Genomic DNA, 21,928 nt, shown 5'->3' on the forward strand with positions numbered 1-21,928 from the left:
TTAAGCACTATAACAAATGAGGACCAGTTACCGGAGTTGGAATACTTGACCCCGTCTAAGAGCTGGCTCACCAGATCGTAACAGATGGTAACACGTCTCGTGGTACCAGACCTGGATATCCCCGTGCGGAGTCGCGCATGGAGCATGGGACCGGCAAACTTCGTGTCCCCATGGGTCCTGAAGTGTGGCGGCGCATCCCGGATGCTCACAGTTGGTGGTCTGTAAGTGATAAGACACATGAGTATCTTAAAAAGACTATCACTTACAGGCTAAAGAGCAGAAGAGCTCCGTTGCATGCCGGAGCTCGGAAAAAATTTGTGCATAACCCCTCCCTTATTGCCTGAATAGGCTATGACCCACCCCCGAGAGATCCGGTGAGACAGGTAAGGGGGGGGGGGGGGGTGTTTAAGGTACTTAGATAAACTTACTGTTTAACATAAAAGATCTTAAACCTAAAAACTTAACGTACCGGACTACGTCCCGTGCGTGGCGGAGTGTGTAACTCAGCGAGACGGAGTGGTTAGAAGGGACCAACTGTATGTTCCGGTCCACCCTGCTGGGTGGACTAGTCCCTCTCTCTCCCTCCCCTGGATGCCAGGTCTCCGGTAGTAAAGGAGCCCTAGTAAGGAGGGAAAAGAGCGAGAGGACATACAGACACGGGCTAGTAACGGAGCGACGGGGTAGCAACGGAGGGGGGGAAAGGCCAGTCCCCCACACGCTACACCCGACCGGTACCGGGAAGCCGGGGAGGTCCGAGTCCAGTCTGGGTCCGTCCCGTCCCTCTACTCCCTCCGCCTGGGGGAGAAAGAGAGGCAGGCTCGGGTATACGGAGCGAGCATGGGTAGACCGACCCACCCCTCCCCGACTCTATAGAAGAGCGGGAGGGGGGGGTGACTGGACAGGCGGCTGGCTTACCTCGTGATCACGTAGTGACCACGGGGCGGTAAAACCACAAATGACTAAGCCTAGACATAACAACTGCGATCAAGGATGCTATCGTGAAGCAAACCAACTGAAGAGTGGTAGCATATAGGCCCTACGGGCCATAACCTAGGCTAAGCAAGCCAGACGCCTAACTAACCAAAACAATGATATGAATAAATCAAAAGAATAATAATAAAAGAAAGAAAATAATATAGCAGGAGAAAAAATCCAGGAGTGTACGACTAACCCGAAGGCAAGTCTACCACTCAAAGCTAGCCGAGGCCCATACCAAGAGCCGTGGCTAGGGTCTGGATGGAAGAAGCCTACATAAGGTAAAGGACATGCATGCATGACAAACCGTGTAGACTGTACCCTAACAAGCGGATAATAAAAATAGAGCGTACTTAAGTAAGGGGATGATCTGGGTATGGGTGGAACCCGCCGAAGAACGAACCCACCACGAGGCAGGACCATGCTGCCATGCTTCCGACCTAGAGTACGTATTTATACCTAAAAAACGGCAAATACGGGCTCAGGGCCGGAAAAAACCAAATAGCAATAAACACTGAGTACTTAACTTAGCTGCTGCGATGGCTGCACGCTCCATGGTAAATAAATCCAACGAAAAGGGCACAAAAAACACAGAGAGAAAAAGGGCACGTGTGAATCGTGTGCGCTAACTGAAAAGATGGCCACCAGAGGCGCAAGCAGTCGGCAGCATGGGATGGAGTAGTAGTAGTATGTGCTGCCCACTCTGTGGGTCGGCTCTCCTCTTGGGGGATTTTGTAGTGGGAGAATTCTTTTGGCATTTGGCTCGTGGTAGTGGTCTCACTCGCCATAGTGTTCATACCGACACCCTCTTGGAGGGTGAGCGAGTCAGTTATACTGACCTTTCTCTTTATTTATTTATTCTCTGGTATGTGTTAGTACATTTACCCTAGAAATAATAGATTAAAGGATATTTCGCGCAGCGACACGAGCTGAGCCCAGAAATGAACTCTTAATCTTGAAAACTAAGCGTGCTGTGATTTTTTGAAAAAACTTTTTTTCTGCTTCAGCGCTCACTCCCGAACCCCGCTGGCATATGGGAGACACTTTCGGAAATACTGGCTTGGTGTTTAAGAGTTAAGGAACTGTCTTGTCTTTCCTCACGTGTATCGAGTTCGGAGGAATCGACTCTTATGCGCCAATGGCACTTTGCTGATGAATCTCGTCCATTGAAAAGGCAAGTAAGGACGTGATGGAGTACCTGCTATTGTTTATTGTTAAGATATGTTTTCCCATGGCGAGCAGGCGCCAAGTAAGCGTGCCGGTTGGAGACGGCAACTGGCGTCAGTATGTAATTGAGGACCTAATAAATCACACGCCTCTACCACTGTGTATCTCTTGTCCCACCTTGACATCCAACATGGCGCAGTGATTCTTAAGGACCAACGTGACCCTCACCATGCCCTTCCAGCGTCGCTCAGCGCAGTCCACCCCAAGGGCCGCACGCCCTGTCGTCCCCCGTGGGGCTCGGTTCCTGCCCTGCAAGGAAGCAAGGCCCCCCCCAGGGCCATGGCGGCACAGCAACAAATGAGTCAAACTACCCTCCGTGACCGGATTAACGACACACGCTACCCCTGCACCACGTGTCCCTTCGTCTGGAGCCTCGGAGAAGTGTGAAATCGAGCTGAAGCCTGCTGCATTCAGATCCTGGAGAAGGTCGATGGAATGTTGGATCGAATTGTGCAGACTACCACCGCACGAGGTCGTCCACTACATCAGGCTATACTGCACGCACCCCCTCTGCAACGAGCGCTGGAGCCAGCCAATTCCACCTCTCAGGGAATGGGGAGTAACCTCACCGCTACGGAAGCCATGGATGTTTCATTCGCGATATTGTGTTTGCGCTCTACAAACCGTGCTGTGTTATGGTCGGAGTTTTTCAATGCGATACAAGGCCCAGGCAGAAAGCGTTAGTGATTACTTTTTAAAGTGTTCCCAAAAGGCCACCGATTGCAATTTCCAGTGCCCTCAGTGTCAGTGTAGCCTAGCCGAATATATGTTATTACCTAAGTTAACGGTGGGCCTAAGTGATGAGGCTATGCGTCGTCATGTGTACCAATGTAGCAATGGCATTAATAGTGTTTAGCGCCCTTAGGGCTAGGTGCTGTACCTACGAGGCGGCCCGTGTGTTGACGCCGCTGCGCGCCAATGCAATTGGCGGGAAAATGCTCTCAGCGGCTGGCAGCGAGATATCCGAGGCAGATCATCCGAATGCAACCGTCGCTGGTACAGGTATGGGGCCACCCCCCACCCCCTACCCATGTGGGAACTGCCGGCGTGGTGGCCGCCACGCCCCTCCCCCGGCAGAGCCTCATGCCCCGCCAAGTCCGCCGTATGCAACGGATGCCGCAAGCAGGGCCACTATCAAAAATGCTGCAGGAAATCCCATGCAAAAACGGCAGAATCCCCGACAGATGTGTCTAGTGCTGCTCTGGTGCTGTGCTTGTTGCGGGCGCCAAACCTCACCCACCACCCAGTAGTGGAGGGGAAGAACAGTCGTCCACGCCGCCACAGGAGTACAAGCGCCTGTCGTCGCCGTGGCGGACACCCGCCACACGGATGTGTGGTGGGCCCCTCCCTATTGTCGCGCCTCCAAGTCCGCCCAGCAGCCTTACCCTTACACCCCGTGCCAGCTTGCGGGATGTAGCAAACCTCCCCCTGAAGTGCCTTGGATCCGCCGTGTGCCACGTCACCTTGCAAGGCCGCACCACGGAGCAGGACGTGTACTTCGTGCAGTCGGCAAAGCACCTCTTCCTGTCACTGGACGCCTGCAGGGACTTGAAGCTGGTGGACCCAAGGAGTTCCCCCACCCCACCCCCGCGTGGCACACGTGAGCTTGTTCGACGGCGTAGCCCAACGGGCCGCCCAGGTACCACCCCGACCCGCCGAGGTGCCCCTGCCACCCCAGGAGGAGCATGCGGCCAGACAGAAAGCCTGGCTCCTGCAACATTTTGCCACGACGACGTTTAACACAGCCAGAAAGCCACTGCCAGGATGCATGGGGGAACCGCACACATCCACCTGCTCCAGGAGCCACGCCCTACGCATGCCACACCCCAGCATCGGTGCCAAAACACTGGGAAGAGGAAGTGAAGGCCCAGCTCGAAGAGGACGTCGCCCGTGGCGTCATAGAACCAGTACCTGCTGGGCAGCCGACCGGAATGGTGTGCCCGTATGGTGGTCGTTGCCAAGAAGTCAGGACAGCCACGCCGTACAGTCGACTACCAGCGCCTCAACGCATCCTGCCTGCTGCAGACACACCATACCCCAGCCCCATTCGGACAATGGTGTCCGGGGTACCCAAGCACACATTCAAGACTGTGGCGGACGCATACTGGGGATACCACCAGGTGGAGCTAGACGAGGAAAGTCGCGACCTGACCACATTCATCACCCCCTGGGGGAGATTTCGTTACCGACGTACCCCCATGGGACACTGCTCCGCCGGCGATGCGTATACCCGACGATTCAACGACGCCATCCAAGACATCCAGAGGAAATACAAGTGTGTCGACGACACCCTGCTCTACGACGACAGCATCGAAGGGGCTTTCTGGCACGCCTACGACTTCCTCAAAATCTGCGCAGCTAAGGGCGTCACCCTGAAGCCGGAGAAATTCCAGTTTGCAAGAAGAGAAGTGGACTTTGTGGGCTTCAACTTGGGCTGGGAGGCCTACAAGCCAACAGAGGAACGTTTGGCGGCCATCAAGAACTTCCCGATGCCGTGTCAGCCCTCTATCACCGACATAAGGGCGTGGTACGGATTCGTCAACCAGCTGGCACCCTTCCTCGCACAGCCCCATCATGAACACTTCAGGGAGCTCCTCAAGAAGCCAACGGGGAAGTTAGTGTACTTGGACGAGGCACTCGCACCAAATTCCATCACGCTCAGGACACAATCTGCCAATTAGCAAAGGACGGGTTGGCCTACTACGACAGGAGCCGCCCCACAGCAGCGATCACTGACTGGAGCAAAGAGGGCATAGGGTTTGTTATTCTCCAGCAGTATTGCGCGTGCAGCTCCGCCGCCACACCCTTTTGCTGCACGAGCGGGTGGCGCCTGGCGCTATGCGGCAGCCGCCATCTCACCGCCACTGAAGCTGGCTACGCCGCCGTGGAGGGGGAAGCCCTCGCGGTAGCCTGGTGTCTCTAGAAGGCGAGGCTGTTCCTGCTGGGGTGCCCCAACCTCACCGTCGTGACAGACCACCGCCCATTAACCAAGTTGCTGGGGGATCGGGCCCTTACGGAAATCTCCAACCCCCGTCTCTTCAGGCTGAAGGAGAGAACCCTGCAGTACCGCCTCAGGGGTCAAGTATCTGCCGGGGAAGCGTAACAGTGCGGCAGATTTCCTATCACGATACCCGCCTTGAAAGCCGATTCCCAGCACCCACGACGTGGACCACGCCGAGGACCTCACAACGCATGGCGGCCGCGGTCTTGGCAGCAGGTAGAGCACGACAGCTGCGTCGTGGACGAGGCAAGTGTTAGACATGCCGCCGTCAGCGACCCCGTGTATCAGCTGCTCCAAAGGCCAGGTGGGTCTTAGCCGGGGACTGGGCAGACAGTAAGTCCCAGGAAGTTGCATGCCTTCGGCCCTTCTACGGTATCAGGGAGAGGCTGGCCGTCGTCCAAGACTTAGTGACATTACTACATTTTGAACAGGGCAACGTCCGCCTAGTTATACCGGAGCCCCTTCGTCAGCAGGTGGCTGCCAACCTACACGCGGGGCACCAAGGCCTGGACTCCATGCAACGACGAGCGCGCCAGACGGTATACTGGCCTGGACTCGAGGGGGACCTACAGTATCGCTGCTCCTTGTGCGAAGAATGCGAAGTTCACGCACCATCCCAGGCCGCAAAGGAATTCATCATCACGCCGCCCCCCGAGTACCCCTTCCAGATGACGGTAGCAGATATGTTCCAGCACGACGGACACATGTACATGGCCTACGCAGATAGGCTCACAGGCTGGCTGGAGCTGGCCCACTTCCCCCACGGTACCTCCTCCTCTCACATCAAGACCCAGCTACGTCGCTACTTCGCCAGGTGGGGGGCCCCGGAGCAAATCTCCACGGACGGGGGCACTAATCTGGCAAGCGAGGAAATGGGGGAATTTTTCAAGTTGTGGGGCGTGTCCGTGCGACTATCATCTGCCCAGTACCCGCAGTCCAACGGCAGGGCAGAGGCCGCGGTCAAGGTTGGGAAGCGGATAATAATGGCCAACACGGGCAGCGGCGGCAACCTCGACACGGACAAGTCCTCGTTGGCTATGCTGCAGTACCTCAACACACCCCTCCGCGGAATGAAAAAGTCACCCGCTCAGATGGCAGCAGGCAGGCAGCTCCGAGACGGCATACCTACGGCCCGCTGGCACCTCACGGTAGACAAACACTGGGGGGCAACCCTCCGGCATAGAGAACGTCAGATGGCTGACAATGGTGCTGCCCTCACCGAGAACGGACCCTCCAGAACGCTTCCCGTCATCAACCCGGGCTCCCATGTACGAGTGCAAAATCAAGCCACCAAGCTGTGGGACCGTACCGGTATCGTGACGGAAACGCTCCCATACCAACAATACCTAGTCAGACTGAACGGCAGCGGGCGCCTCTCCCTCCGTAACAGGAAACACCTGCGACTCACATCATCGGGGCCCCAGCCAATGCGAGCCACACCTACCACACATCCAGCCCCTCCCACGCCCAAGCAGCCACTGGTCAGCCACCCTACGCCCAGCCCGCAAGCAGTGCGGGAGTCGCGCCCATCACGTCACGCCAGGAGGCCAGCTTGGATGAATGACTACATATTGACGTCTTTGACTGTCATACACCCTTCTTATATGTTAATCCATGTACATTACAGGCAGCATCTGTTTATTTTGTTTTATTGGATCTGTCCCATTACTCTGTCGCATGCATCCAATTTAATCCATGTATATCCATGTATTCTATTTATTTCCTATCCATGTATACCCATGTATTAATCTCGGGGGGGGGATGATGGAGTACCTGCTATTGTTTATTAAGATATGTTTTCCCATGGCGAGCAGGCGCCAAGTAAGCATGCCGGTTGGAGACGGCAACAGGCGTCAGTATGTAATTGAGGACCTAATAAACCACACGCCTCTACCATTGTGTATCTCTTGTCCCACCTTGACATCCAACAGGACGGATTCACACATTCCTGTACCTTCTAAGAAGGCTAATGATATTCCCTTAGAGCAATGCTTGCCATGTAGTTTCTTGGACATTCCCAAGCATTACTCCCAGGATGTTCATGTTGTGGAAGGACAGTTTGTGCCAGAGAAGCCTTCTTCCTCTAGGGGACATTCTTCCTCCTTGAGAAAATCCTCTTTAGAGCGATCTAGTATCACACCAGTGGATGTTCCTACACCAAAGAAAGTATCTGAGCGTCTGTTGGCACCGGATACGTTTCCTCCTGCTCCTTGCTCATCAGCTTTGTGTTCAATTCCCAAGAGTTTGGTGGCACATAGTGATGTGTCCACTCAAGCGGTGGCGCCTGTGCTCCCTTCAGTGTCTTGATTGTCCAGTGCCTGCTGAGCTTCCTTCTAGGCCTAGGAAGTGCCCTGTACCTGAGTGTGTCTGGGTACCTGTGTATTCTTTGGCTCTTAGTCTCCTGGAGACTTCAAGGTGCCAAGTGGCACCAAAGCGCCCATCATTGCATATGCTCTCTCCAGATCTACTATCTTGTGAGCTTCATTGTCGACAGAGTGCTCAATGGTGCTGGAGCCCTCACTGCCGCATGAGCTCCCTTTGGTGCCTGAGCGTCCATCAGTGCCCAAGCACCCATTGGTGCCACAGCACCCATTGGCACCTCAGCTCCCATCGGCACATCAGCTGACATGACGGCTATCTCTTTAATTCAAAAGCAAGGGTGACTTTCAACCAGGTTCATTCAAGGAAAAATGAACATAATTGTGGATGGGTTGAGTTGCAGGGTAAAGTCTTTCCAACCGAATGGACTCTCAACATGTCATTCTCCCAAAGTGTATGGAAGTTATGGGGAAGACCAAGCATGGATCTTTTCGCAACAGTGAAGAACAACAGACTCCCGCTGTTCTGCTTCCCGATTCCAAGTCTCTGAGCAAGGGGAGTGGATGCCATGCTTCAAGATTGGATGGGACTGGACCTTTATGCATTCCCTTCCTTTGGAATGATAAGGGAGGTAATCAACAAGTTGGTCTCTCATCAAGGGACTAACATAACTAGTGGCCCCATTCTGGCCAGGAAAAGAATGGTTTCCTGATCTTGTTCACTTGTTAGTAGTCTATCCAAGGCTACTCCCACAAAAGAGATGTCTGCTCAGACAACCCCAATTCCTGATAGGTTGCAGACTGTCAGGTGCCTCGCTAGTGCAAAGGGCTTTTCACACCAAGCTACAGAAGCAATCATGAAATGCTGGTGATTGTCTACTTCAAAGCTATATTAGTCAAAAGGGACAGTCTTCAGGAAGTGGTGCCAACGACCTAACATCTCTTCTGAAACTTCTGTAGAGCAGATAGCAGACTTTTTATTGTTTCTAAGGAGGAATGTAAAGAACTTAGCAACTTCTACCATTATAGGATATAAGGCAATGTTATCCTCAGTGTTCAACTTCTATCATTAAAGGATATAAGGCAATGTTATCCTCAGTGTTCAAACAGAAAGGTTTGGATTTGTCTAACAATCAAGACATTAGTGGCCTTATCAAATCTTTTGACAGGATGAAGTAAAAGAATTCCTCTCGTGTCTCCTGGTTTTTAGACATCATTCTGAAATGACTCTCAGGCTTTCAGTTTGAGCCTCTTCAAAAGGGCTCTCTTAGAAGTCTCATAAAAAATGCGCTCTTCTTAGTAGACCTAGCAACAGCCAAACGTGTGAGTGAGTTGCACACTATGAGCAAGAAAATAGGTTTCTCTCTAGGAGATGCAGTATTCTCCTTAACTGAATTTTCTAGCCAAAAATGAGGATCCAGCCAACCCTTGGCCTCACTCATTTATGGTTAAAAACATCATGGACATATTAGGTCCAGAGGAAGAAGAAAAGCTCCTTTATCTTGTGAGATCCTTGAGATATTATCTCCAAAGGACGGAGAAGATTAGAGGACCTTCGGAACACCTTTGGTGCTCGGTGAGAAGCCCAGTTCATCCTCTATTCAAGAATGCAATTTAATTTTTCTTGAGAAAACTCATTTCAGAAACTCACTCTCAGATAGATGATGCTTTCACCATGCTCAAAGTGAAAGCTCATGAAGTTAAGGCAGTGGCCATGTCTCTAGCCTTCAGACATAATGCATCACTTTCGTCAATTTTACAATCAACATTTTGGAGATGTAAATCAATCTTCCCCTAACACTACCTCAGGACATAGAGGCAGTGTTTGAAAATTGTAATAGTTTATGTCCTTTATCCTTTGCTTTCTGCTCGCCTTGAATCAAAGTTTGTGTTTTTGGGAAGCCTGTGGGTATATTGTGCTCAGACCACTCATCAGATGGGTGTTGTTTTTAATGGGATGGGTAATGGTGGTCTCTTGATTTGTTGTGTAGGTGGCAGTGGTTTTTATTCTGGTCGACACCCAGGGCAGAGGCAAATTGTAACTTTTGGCTTTGTTAGCACAAGGTGTACATCGTCAACTGCAAAGTCCCCACTAACGTAACAGCGACTTTTTTCTCTAGTGCCAAGCTCTCTAGTAGTTGAGAAAAGCACCAACTAGAGGCAGTATCTTCCTGCAACAGCATCTAACAGGTAAGGAAACAAACAGGCATTTTTCCTAATGCTGGCAACTAAATTTTATTCCAAATTCATTAACTCATTAAATATGTCCATGCTATTCCCCCCTCCAAGCAATGTGGAATCAGCTGTGTAATTACTTGGAAAGTATAAATAAAATCTAATTTTATTGTAAAAATGTAATTTTTATTCAAATAATTTACCAAGCAATTACACGGCTGATTCCACATTGCTTGGAGGGGGGAATAGCATGGACATATTTAAACCACACATGGATATTAGGGCATGAAACAAATTGAGCTCTCTGCTAGTATGTTCCCTAAAGTCCTGGATAGTGGATGGGACCTACTTGCCAACACACAAATGATAGAAGTGCTACAGCGCAAACTTTGAATTTTTAAAAATGCTGTAGGCTAGGGAACCATAGCTATATAATTACTTAGCAAGTATAAATAAAATCTAGTTTTATTATAAAAATGTCATTTTTATGTTCATTGTTTTAATTGTGAAAGAGGTATGGGTAAAAAGGCCCTTTGGTATTTTGTATAGTAGTAGAGTCAATGTTTTTATTATCACAGGATATGGATGACATGTATACAGGTCCAAGTGCGATGAACCTTCTCATGCCTCTATTCAAGAAGCAGACGTGCAATTTAAGGGTAAGTCAGCTGTGCTTTTTCTATTGCTGCTGTATCTAACAATTAGTTGTGTATGCATAGCATTAATATCAGTGTCTGCAGGATATTCTTGCAGTGCTCTGGTGACATAATATGGATTATAAATTTGTGGACAGATCCAGATTTGTATTATCTTATTAGTTAAAGCTTAAATAAGCTGTGAAGATTGAAGTTAATGCTTGATAAATTTTAAAGTTGTGTATTTTGAACTATGCTCTGCCCATAAAACATCGTTGTGGACCTATTGCAAATTATACTCTACATCATTGATATTGTCTAGTGTCTGATAGATATTATATGAAGTGTTTTATGAAGTCGTGTTTTTTAATATAATAAGAATTTGAGTAGTACATAGTTTGTGAGAGGGAGTGCAACTGCTCAAATCAAGAAGCAATTGGCTCAAGTTAGAGCACAGTGATCTGACTTAAAACAATTATGAAAAAATAAATCCAATTTGAAATGAAGGAAGAATGCCTTTTTACTCTGCAGAGCTTACTTTGAATATATGTGGGGTATAGATGAAAGCAATCTACAATACTGTTTTATTAGTTATGCAGTGACTTACCTTATATAACTTCTCATAACTTTTAATGTTCCACTAGTCCACACACAGAAATGTGTACAGTTGTCCTGCAATATTCAGAGAATCAGCTACTTGTGACTCAGCGTCATCTGACAACAGCAAACTGACAGCACCTAGCACTCACTCCTGTTAATTGGTAATAGCTGGAACTCCTGATTAAAGCATTTGGTAACATCAGTCTCCAGAGTTGTGAGGGTGACTGAGAAAATGGCAAAGAAAGCAGGTTCCATTTTCCAAAGCACACATCACTTATACTACTGGAAGACAAAAATACACTAGCACATTAGTTTATCATATTTGTCAGGTGTCTTACTTAGTGATAAGTAGCAGAGACAGACCTTCAGTATGTATAGCTTACACTTAAACGTTTTCAATGTATATCCCATAGTCATCATGATTTCCCTTTTCATTTTCAACATACAATTAACTTCTTTATACTTAATATTCAGTTTGAAGATTTATCCCAAAATGCATCATGTCTAAGAATGCAGCCTATCTGAAAAGCATCATGATAATGTAGCTCTTAAGGTAAGGTACTATACTTTATTACAAATATAAATTATGGGCAGTGATACAGCTGAAACTGGTGCTGTATCTTGGAATAATGAGGAATTAAACACAAGTTACATAAAAGACTACATAACCTCCTACGTAGAATTACCCACAAGTTATATGTAATTAAAAAATTACATGAACTCCTATGTAGAATTACCCACAAGGTACCCAAAAGATTACATAAACTCCTATGTAGAATTACCCACAAGTTACGTTAAAGCTTACACAAACTCCTAATTAGAATTACAACTTATGTAAAAGATGACATAAATGCCTACATGAAAATACCCACTAGCTACGTAATATTAGATTATGCACAAGCTCCTGTGCAGAATTACCAAAGCAAAGGAAATTCGAGGAATGAGTGTCCAATAATATAAAAAATAAATTATACTGCAAAAATGAATAAAACTCAAAACCCAACACCTAGAAAAATCAAGGGATTAAATAACCTGAACTAGTTCTTCACACACACATCAGATGACAGCACATGGAAACTACTTGTTAATATTGTATCTCAGAGCTAACTAAGCAACAGCTCATTAGCTAGTAGCTCAACACCTAACTTATACACTGGGAAATATCACAGAGAATCTGCTAAGCCACCGTACCATAAAGGAGGTTCCTCTCTGCCATTCTACAAGGAACCCAATTGTTATGATGGCTGATTGATGTAGTATATGTAATTGCCAATTTTTGTACATGAACTTTCCTGTCAGATATATACTTAGCTTTACGTCTCTGACGTCACGACAGAATTCAAAACTCGCGGCACACGCGGCAGGTAGGTCAGGTGATCTACCTTACCCGCCGCTGGGTGGCGGCTGTAAGAACCAATCTCCCTTTCCAGCCAGAATTTTTCTGTCGCCGGTGACGACTACACCTGTGGTTGTTACCTCCTGACAGCTTTATTCAATTCTCGTTGCCGTGGATTTATTTGGACTGACTTTCGGTGAAGTACCTGATCTTGTTGGCTTGGCATACGCATTTGTGGATTGTTTCCTCTTGTGTGAGGATGAAGCCAACCATCTCAATGAAGAAGGCTTTGAGAGGTTTTGGTGATTGGCTGCTTTCTAAAGAAGAGAAAGGGAAGACGTGTTTTCTTTCCCTCCTTCCAAGCTTACGGGCAGACTGGGATTTTGTACGAGTCTGGAGAACCCCTAGGCCTGGTGGGTCTTCCTTCATCGGCGGATGCGGACTTCTCTTCTCTGGTAGATGCAGCACGACGCTCGGCTCTTTTGTCTGCTAAGACTACCTGGGCTATGAACGAGCTTGACCACCTGCTGAAGGGAATGTTTAGAGTCTTGGAAGTCTTCAACTTCCTTGACTGGTCTTTGGGGGTCTTGGCTAAGAAGACTCAGAACCCGGATGCTATTTCGCCAGAAGATCTCAACAGTGTTCTAACGTGCATTGATAAAGCAGTTAGAGATGGATCGAGCGAAATAGCCTCCCTGTTTGGAGCAGGGATCCTTAAGAAGAGATCAGTCTTCTGCTCTTTTCTGACTAAGTCTGTTTCGCATGCCCAAAGAGCCTCTCTTCTGTATTCGCAGCTCTCGCCTCTGCTATTTCCGAAGAAGATAATACAGGACATCTCAGGATCTATCTCTGCGAAGGCGACTCAGGACATGCTCGCGCAGTCGGTACGGAAGCCTAGGACCTCCTTCCAGACGAAGACGAAGAAGGAGGACTCCAGCTAGACAGGAGCCCTTTCGAGGGGGCCCTCCTTCTAGAGCCTCTACCTCGAGAGGTAATAGACCTTTCAAGAGAGGTAGATCCTTCTCACGCTCTGTCAGAGCTAAGAAGTAGGGAAGTAGTCCTCCAAACACCAGTAGGTGCCAGACTTCTAAGATTCTCGGAAGCCTGGGCAAAGAGAGGAGCGGACAACTGGTCCCTCTCGATTATCCGGAAAGGATATCTGATTCCCTTTACGGAAAGACCACCGTTGACAACGACTCCGAGGGAGTTGGTGGCCAGGTACAGGGTATCCCATCATGAGCCTTGCTTTAACACAAGCAGTGGAACAAATGTTCGAGAAAGAGGCTATAGAGCTAGTGAGCGACCCTTGCTCAGCGGGGCTCTTTAACAAAACCGCCTTTTTCTAGTTCCAAACAGCCTCAGGAGGATTGGAGGACCGGTTCTGGATGTAAGCGCCCTGAATTTCTTTGTAGAAAAGAGGAAGTTCGCCATGGAGACGACATCCTCAGTAGGTTGGTGGCCCTTCGGCCAGGGGACTGGATGGTGTCCCTAGATCTTCAGGAGCTTACTTCCATGTGCCTATCCATCCTTCTTCAAGAAAATACCTCAGGTTCATGATGGGAGGAAGGATATTCCAGTTCAGGGCTTTGTGCTTCGGCCTTTCAACAGCCCCTCAGGTCTTCACAGGCCTAATGAAAAATGTAGCAAGATGGCTACATTTGGAGGGAGTCAGAGTGTCCCTTTACTTGGACGACTGGCTAATCAGAGCCAAGTCGCAGAAAAGATGTTTGGAGGACCTACAAAAGACCCTTTTCATGGCAAGTTCTCTGGGGACTTTTGGTGAAACTTTCAAAAGTCTCAGTTGATCCCCAGTCAAGATCGTATCTATCTGGGGATTCGGATGGCTTCTCTGGATTTTCGGGCTTTTCCGTCTCCAGAACGGATAGCCCGAGGGTCAGAGAAAGTCAAAGCCGTTCCTAGAGAAAGAAGTATGCACAGCGAGGGAGTGATGAGTTTGTTGGGGACACTCTCCTCGTTGGAGCAATTCCTTTCTCTAGGAAGGTTGCACCTCAGACCTCTCCAGTTCTTTCTACATCGAAACTGGAGGTGTCGTTCGCAAAACCTAGAGTTCTCCTTCGAGATCTCAAGGGAAATCAAGAAGGACCTCTCTTGGTGGGCCAACCCTCTCAGGTTTGCAGAAGGGATGTCCCTTCACATTCCGAACCCCAACCAAGTGTTGTATTCCGACGCCTCTGAAACAGGTTGGGGAGCAACAAGCTCGGCTCAAGAGAAGTGTCAGGCACCTGGAAGAAGGAACAGGTGACCTGGCACATCAACAAGAAGGAGCTGATGGCGGCTTTGGCTAGCTTTGAAAGCTTTCGAGCCCCACGTCCTAGCTTCAGCAGTACAGATCAACTCGGACAACACCACGGCCCTGGCTTGGCTTACATCAGGAAGCAGGGGGGGGACTCACTCTTTCTCCCTGTACGAGACAGCAAAAAGAACTTCTGCTTTGGGCAGAGCAAAGGAAGATTTGTCTCCTTACCAGGTTCGTACAGGGAGAAAAGAACGTCAGAGCAGACCTCCTAAGCAGGAAAGATCAAGTCCTGCCTGCAGAGTGGACTCTTCACGAGGATGTTTGCCAGGACTGTGGAAGCTTTGGGGCAAGCCTCATATAGACCTCTTCGCCACAGCCAAGAATGCGAGGATAGCCAACTACTGCTCTCCGATATCGGACCCGAGGGCAATGTCGATAGACGCGTTTCTACTAGATTGGAAGGGTCTAGACATGTATGCTTTTCCTCCATTCAAGATACTGGGAGAGACTCTAAAGAAATTTGCAGAATCGGAGGCAGCAAGGATGACGCTGGTAGCCCCGTTCTGGCCCGCACAAGTATGGTTCACAGAGGTACTGGAATGGTTAGTAGATCTTCCGAGAACATTACCACAGAGGATCGATCTGCTCAGACAACCCCACTTCGAGAGGTATCACAAAAACCTCCCGCTCTAGATCTGACTGCTTCAGACTGTCAAAAGTTTGGTCAGAACGAGAGGCTTTTCTGCAAGAGTTGCAACGGCTATCGCAGCAGCAAGAAGGCCTTCTACCCTTAGAGTCTACCAATCGAAGTGGGACGTCTTTCGGCGATGGTGTAGGAACCATCACTTTTCCTCTTCCAGTACCTCTGTGACCCAAATAGCAGACTTCTTACTTTTCCTTAGGGAAGAAAGTGGATTGGCGGTATCAACCATTAAAGGCTATCGTAGCATGCTATCTGCAGTGTTTAGGCACAGAAACTTAAACATTTCAGAAGATAAGGACCTTCATGATCTAATAAGATCGTTTGAAAACATCCAAGAAGGTTTCTCCAGGGGTTCCGAGTTGGAATCTGGATGTAGTGCTACGTTACCTGAGGTCCAATAAGTTCGAACCGCTCAGTCTGCCTCGGTTAGAGACCTCACGAAGAAGACAATTTTTCTCATGGCATTGGCTTCCGCAAAGAGGGTTAGTGAACTCCATGCACTAGAAGGAAATGTGGGATTCAGAGGAGATGCGGCTATCTGTTCGTTCCTTCCTTCGTTCTTAGCCAAGAACAAGAACCCCTCAAATCTTGGCCTAGGAGCTTTGCAGTACAAGGCTTGTCTGCATTAGTAGGCGAGGAAGCAGAGAGGTCGCTTTGCCCAGTACGAAGTTTAAAATTCTATCTACAGAGAAAGAAAAAACTTAAGGGCAATGATGTCAACCTTTGGTGCTCTGTAAGAGATCCAAGGAGGACTCTTTCGAAGAATGCGCTTTCTTTCTTATCAGAAGCCTGGTGAAAGAAGCGCATGCGATATGTGATGAAAGTCAATTCAAAGTTCTTAAGTCAAAGCTCATGAGGTAGGAGCTATTGCCACGTCATTGACTTTTAAACAAAAACATATCCCTGAGTAATATTATGAAGGCAACATTCTGGCGTTGCAACTCAGTCTTTGCAAACCACTATCTGAGAGACGTCAAAATTACGTATGAAATAAAAGTGCTTCGGGTTAGGCCCGTACGTATCGGCGGATTCGGTGCTGGGGCAGGGAGCTGAGACATATCCTTAGTAGTATATATTTTTTCCCCTGTTAGGTTGTAAGTTTTTGGTTGTTTGAAAGAACATGCGGGTAGGCATGTTTTTCATCGTAGTCTAACAATGATTAGATTGGTTAGGTGATCGGTTTATGTTTGAGCTCCTTGCAAGGATAGTGGTTAGGTTCTGTCATATAAGTGGGCGAATCCCCGTTGACAGATCCTGCTTGGATTCTATCAAGTAAGTGGATAACCAAATCCCTTTGATAGACCCAAAGAGTCTGTCAGCTGTAGGTCACGCCCTCGCTGAAGCTCTTAAGGCAACGCAGACTCATAGACAGTAACTACGAAGTCTTCTGCCTAAACAGGTAAGAACCAAGGTTGTTTTTACATCCTACAACTAGTGTTGTTTTACCCTTTTTTCCATATTTATATTGCTGTCTCTTTCCCTCCACCAAGGGTGTCAATCAGCTAAGTATATCTGACAGGAAAGTTCATGTACAAAAATGTTATTGTTAGTATACCAATAAGGTTTTGTACATACTTACCTGGCAGATATATACGATTGATGGCCGCCCAGCCTCCCCTCAGGAGACCGGTGGAAGGAAAAATTGCTGGCTGGAAAGGGAGATTGGTTCTTACAGCCGCCACCCAGCGGCGGGTAAGTAGATCACCTGACCTACCTGTCGCGTGTGCCGCGAGTTTGAATTCTGTCGTGACGTCAGAGACGTAAAGCTAAGTATATATCTGCCAGGTAAGTATGTACAAAACCTTATTGTATACTAACAATAACATTTTGCAAACAATGTTAATTTTTTCATCACTAACGCCAGTTTTTTGCTTGATTGAAATGTCATTTAAGTCCTTGTTTATTACATATTAATACAGTGGATCCCCTGTATTCGCGTTCTCCGGATTTGTGGACTCGCACATTCACGGATTTCTCTCTTGAACGTTTCCCCAGCATTATTCACGGAAAATTCACCTGATATTCACCTAATATTCGCGGTATTTTTCTATGGAAAATATCCACAAATTCCAATTTTGTACATGAACTTTCCTGCCAGATATATTACTTACTTACGTCTCTGACGTCACGACAGAATTCAAAACTCGCGGCAAATGCGACAGGTAGGTCAGGTGATCTACCCCACCCGCCGCCTGGGTGGCAAGGTGTATGAAACAATCCGAACCTTCCCCCTTTCCAGTCATAATTTTTTCTTATCGTCCGCCGGTGTCGACTACATCTGTTGTCGGATACACCTCTCGATTTTGGATTATACTCGTGTTTTCGCCACCCTGGATTGTTTCATCGGACTTTTGGTGAAGTACCTGCTCCTTGGCTTGGCATTTGCGATTTGTGGACCGTTTTGGATTATTCTTTTGATTATTCTTGGAATTTCATTATGTCTGATTTTAGAAATTAAGAAATCAACTATGTTCAGAGTTTGTTCTGTTAGCGATTGTAAGGTGAGGCTACCGAAAGCTGCGGTAGACCCTCACACAGTATGCATGAGGTGTAGGGGAATGACTGCTCATTTATTAACCCTTGTAATGAATGTGGTAATTTGAAGAAGAAGAATGGAAGGCGCTTTCTTTTTATGTAAGAAAGCTTGAGAAGGACAAGGTTAGGAAAGCTTCATCCTAGGAGTTCTAGTAGGTCTCGCGCTAGCGAGTTTGAAGTTGATAACCCTGTTGTAGACGTAGCGCCTTTACCAGTTTCAGCCCCTGCTTCCTGCACCGAACCCGAAGATGCGCCTTCGGAGGTGGACACTATGAGAGCCACTATTCGCAGCATGGAGCTGAAAATTAAAGTGCTAGAAGGTAAGAGTGATAGGAATTTGTGCAGTGATCCCAGTGCAGTGGAGGGTGCGTCTGATCGGCTCCCTAATGCTTCTAGGCCTAGACCTCTTCCAGACTCCCAGACCCAGTGGAGGAGGAAAGTCGAAAGCCGCAGGAAGGTTAGGGAGAACCCCCACCGGTCAGGCGTCCCCTCGGTAGCGCCTGATGTTCGATCCCAGGCTACCTTGGATCGCGCCACGAGAGAAGTCTTACGGCAATGCTTCTCGTCTTCGCCTTCTCCTTCGCCCAAACGTGGTTGGAGCTCCTCGGAAGCTTCTCGGCCGTCGAAGAGAGCCTGGCAGGCTTCTTCCGCTCTCCCCTCCAGCCCTGAAGTTTTTTCGGAAGACCCTCCTGGATTGGATGTGAAGAAACCGAGGATTTCTTTGGAGTTTCGCTCTCCTAGTAAGGATCGAGCTGCGTCTCCCGTGAAGGACTTTGTTAAGTCTCCTACACGTGTGTTGGCTAGTCTGCAGGCGCAGATTACGGCTCTGGCTGACTCCTTGATTGTGACTTCTTGTCGTAGGAAGGACGTCTCGCTCCCGGTAAGAAGTTCCAGGCGCTCTTCTCCAGGCTTACGCTATTCGTCAGTAAACCGCCCCTCTCTCCAGGAGTGGATCGTAGTACGAGGCGCTCTTCAAACGGACAGGCGCTCTCCTGCGGACATCGTTTCTCCGTCGGACAAGGGGCATGCTTCCCGTAGACGAGCCTCTCCTGACAGGCGCTCGTCTCGAGACAGGATCTCTCCCGCTGGCAGACGCCAGGAGCCTGGTAGGCGTTTTTCTCATGGTAGCCGCTCTCCTTCAGGCTTTCGCTCTCCTGTGACCAGACGCCCTTTGGTAGACAGGCGCTCTTCCTGTCAGCCGCCCTTCGCTTAGCAGGCACCAAGAGCTGGTAGGCGCTCTTCTCCTTCAAGGCGCTCTTCTCCTTCAAGGCACTCTTCTCCCGATTTTCGCTCTCCCTCGAGTTAGGCGCCGGGATCTGTCAGACGCTTCTCGCCTGATAGGCGCTCTTCGCCAGATTTTCGCCCTGCGTTCGTTAGGCGCCAAGAGCCTAGAATACGCCCTCATCCTGACAAGGAAGGAGTTTTCAGGCAGAAGCTCAACGGAGTTATAAACTTCCCCGGTTAGATGTCAGAGTTCTTCAGACGTTCTTCCAACGGATGGACCTCTCGGCTGAGGACAAGACCAGCCTTTTCATCGTAAGGATCGTGAAGGATCTACGGCAGAAGAAGAACAGGATCCCTCGGAGAAGAAGAAATTCCTAAAGATTCCTCCGTTTCTTCATACAAGCGTTTGACGGACCTGTTGCTTCAGGAATTTTGGAGACGCCCTTTCTCCTGTCGCCCCGCCCTCGCCTCTTTCGTTATTTTCAACTTCGAAAACTTCGAAGGTTTCATCCTGTGTCAGGATGAAGCCTGCAATCTCTATGAAGAAGGCGCTTAGAGGTTTTGGTGAGTGGCTTCTTTCGAAGGAAGAGAAAGGGAAGACGGTGTTCTCTTTCCCTCCTTCTAAGCTTACTGGGAAACTAGGATTCTGGTATGAATCGGGAGAACCCTTGGGCCTCGTTCTTCCATCCTCGGCAGACTCGGACTTCTCTTTCACTGGTGGATTCCTCTCGACACTCTGCCCTCATGTCTGCTAAGACGACATGGGGGATGAATGAGCTTGACCACCTGTTGAAGGGAATGTTCCGAGTCCTGGAGGTGTTTAACTTCTAGAACGGGTCTTTGGGCGTTTTGGCCAAGAAGACGAAGACCCCCGGATTCCATTTCTCCTGAGGATCTTATCAGTGTTCTCAACGTGTATGGACAAGGCAGTGAGGGATGGATTCGAGTGAAGTAGCTTCACTTTTCGGAGCGGGAGTGATCAAGAAGAGATCTGTGTACTGTTCGTTCCTGACGAAATCAGTATCGCATGCTCAGAGAGCCTCTCTCCTGTATTCTCAGCTCTCTCCTCAACTCTTCCCTAAGAAGATCGTTCAGGATGTTTCTTGTGCCCTTTCAGCTAAGGCTACACAGGACATGCTAGCCCAGTCTACCAGGAAGCCTCACTCTTCTTTCCAAGCTAAAACCAAGAGAGAGACTCCAGTTAGGCAGGAGCCCTTTCGAGGAGTCCCTCCTGCCAGAGCTTCTTCCTCTAGAGGATCTAGACCCACTAAACGAGGGAAGACCTTCTCTAGATCCATCAGAGGGAAGAAGTAGGATTCAAGTTCTCCAGACATCAGTGGGTGCCAGACTTCTGAAGTTTGCCGACGTCTGGGCCCAGAAAGGGGCGGACAACTGGTCACTCTCGATTGTCCGCAAGGCTACCTCATTCCCTTCTTATCAAGACCTCCGTTGACGACGACCCCATCATGAATCAAGCCCTCTCTCTAGCAGTAGATCTTATGCTGGAGAAGGAGGCGATAGAAACTAGTGAAAGATCCTCATTCTGCGGGTTTTTTACAACAGACTGTTCCTAGTTCCCAGGAGCTCAGGAGGATGGAGACCGGTTCTGGATGTAAGCGCCCTGAATGTCTTCGTAGAAAAAAGGAAGTTCGCCATGGAGACCACTTCTTCAGTGTTGGCGGCTCTTCGTCCAGGGGACTGGATGGTGTCCCTAGATCTTCAGGACGCTTACTTCCATGTGCCTATCCATCCTTCTTCACGGAAGTTTCTGAGATTCATGATGGGAGGGAAGATCTTCCAATTCAGGGCCTTGTGCTTCGGCCTTTCGACAGCCCCTCAAGTTTTCACGGGTTTATTGAAGAATGTAGCGCAGTGGCTACATTTGGAGGGAGTGAGGCTGTCTCTCTATCTAGACGATTGGCTGATCAGAGCAAGCTCACAAGAAAGATGTCTGGAGGACCTACAAAAGACACTGACTTTAGCAAGTTTGTTGGGGCTTCTGGTGAACTTCCAGAAGTCACAATTAATCCCCAGTCAAGAGCTGATATATCTGGGGATTCGGATGGTTTCTCCGGATTTTCGGGCATATCCGTCACCAGAGAGGATTGCTCGTTGCCAAGAGAAACTAACGACCTTCCTAGAGAAAGATGCATGCACAGCGAGGGAGTGGATGAGTCTGTTGGGGGACACTTTCCTCGCTGGAGCAATTCGTTTCTCTAGGAAGGTTGCATCTCAGACCTCTCCAATTCTTCCTTTACCGGAACTGGAGGTGTCTCTCTCTAGACCTGGAATTCTCCTTCAGGATATCAAAAGGAATCAAGAAGGACCTTCTGTGGTGGACAGATCCTCTCCGATTTGCAGAAGGTCTGTCTGTACATGGCAAACCCGAACCAAGTATTGTTTTCCGACGCGTCGGAGACGGGTTGGGGTGCGACCCTAGGGTCAAGAGAAGTGTCAGGCACCTGGGAGGGGGAACAGGTGTCCTGGCACATCAACAACAAAGAGTTGATGGCAGTGTGGTTGGCGTTTAAAAGCCTTCGAGCCCCACGTCCGAAATGCTATAGTTCAGGTCAACTCGGACAACACCACAGCCTTGGCTTACATAAGAAAGCAGGGGGGACACACTCTTTCTCCCTGTACGAAACAGCGAAGGACTTGCTGTTGTGGTCTCAGGCAAGGAAGATCGTTCTCTCCTCACCAGGTTCGTACAGGGGAGAAAGAATGTCAGAGCCGATCTCCTGAGCAGGAGGAATCAAGTGCTCCCCTAGGAGTGGACTCTGCACTCAGAAGTTTGCCAGGACCTGTGGAGGTTATGGGGCAGACCTCATATCGACCTTTTTGCGACAGCAAAGAACAAGAGAATAGACCTCTACTGCTCCCCGATCTCGGACCCAGGAGCAGTGTCAGTCAATGCTTTCCTTCTAGACTGGAGAGGTCTGGAC

At 48.9% G+C, this 21,928-nt stretch overlaps 1 protein-coding gene across 2 annotated transcripts in view; it reads left to right on the forward strand.

Moving 5' to 3' along the window:
• The window catches only part of LOC135201696 (endoplasmic reticulum lectin 1-like), a 114,028-nt gene that overhangs the window by 17,318 nt on the left and 74,782 nt on the right, over positions 1-21,928 (forward strand). For both annotated transcript variants that reach the window (XM_064230848.1, XM_064230858.1), the window contains exon 2: positions 10,275-10,355. In XM_064230848.1, coding sequence (XP_064086918.1) covers positions 10,275-10,355 — 81 coding nt within the window. The remainder of the gene's footprint in view (positions 1-10,274; positions 10,356-21,928) is intronic.

This window comes from Macrobrachium nipponense, chromosome 23 (genome assembly GCF_015104395.2).
Source record: "Macrobrachium nipponense isolate FS-2020 chromosome 23, ASM1510439v2, whole genome shotgun sequence".
In the NCBI taxonomy this organism is placed as follows: domain Eukaryota; kingdom Metazoa; phylum Arthropoda; class Malacostraca; order Decapoda; family Palaemonidae; genus Macrobrachium; species Macrobrachium nipponense.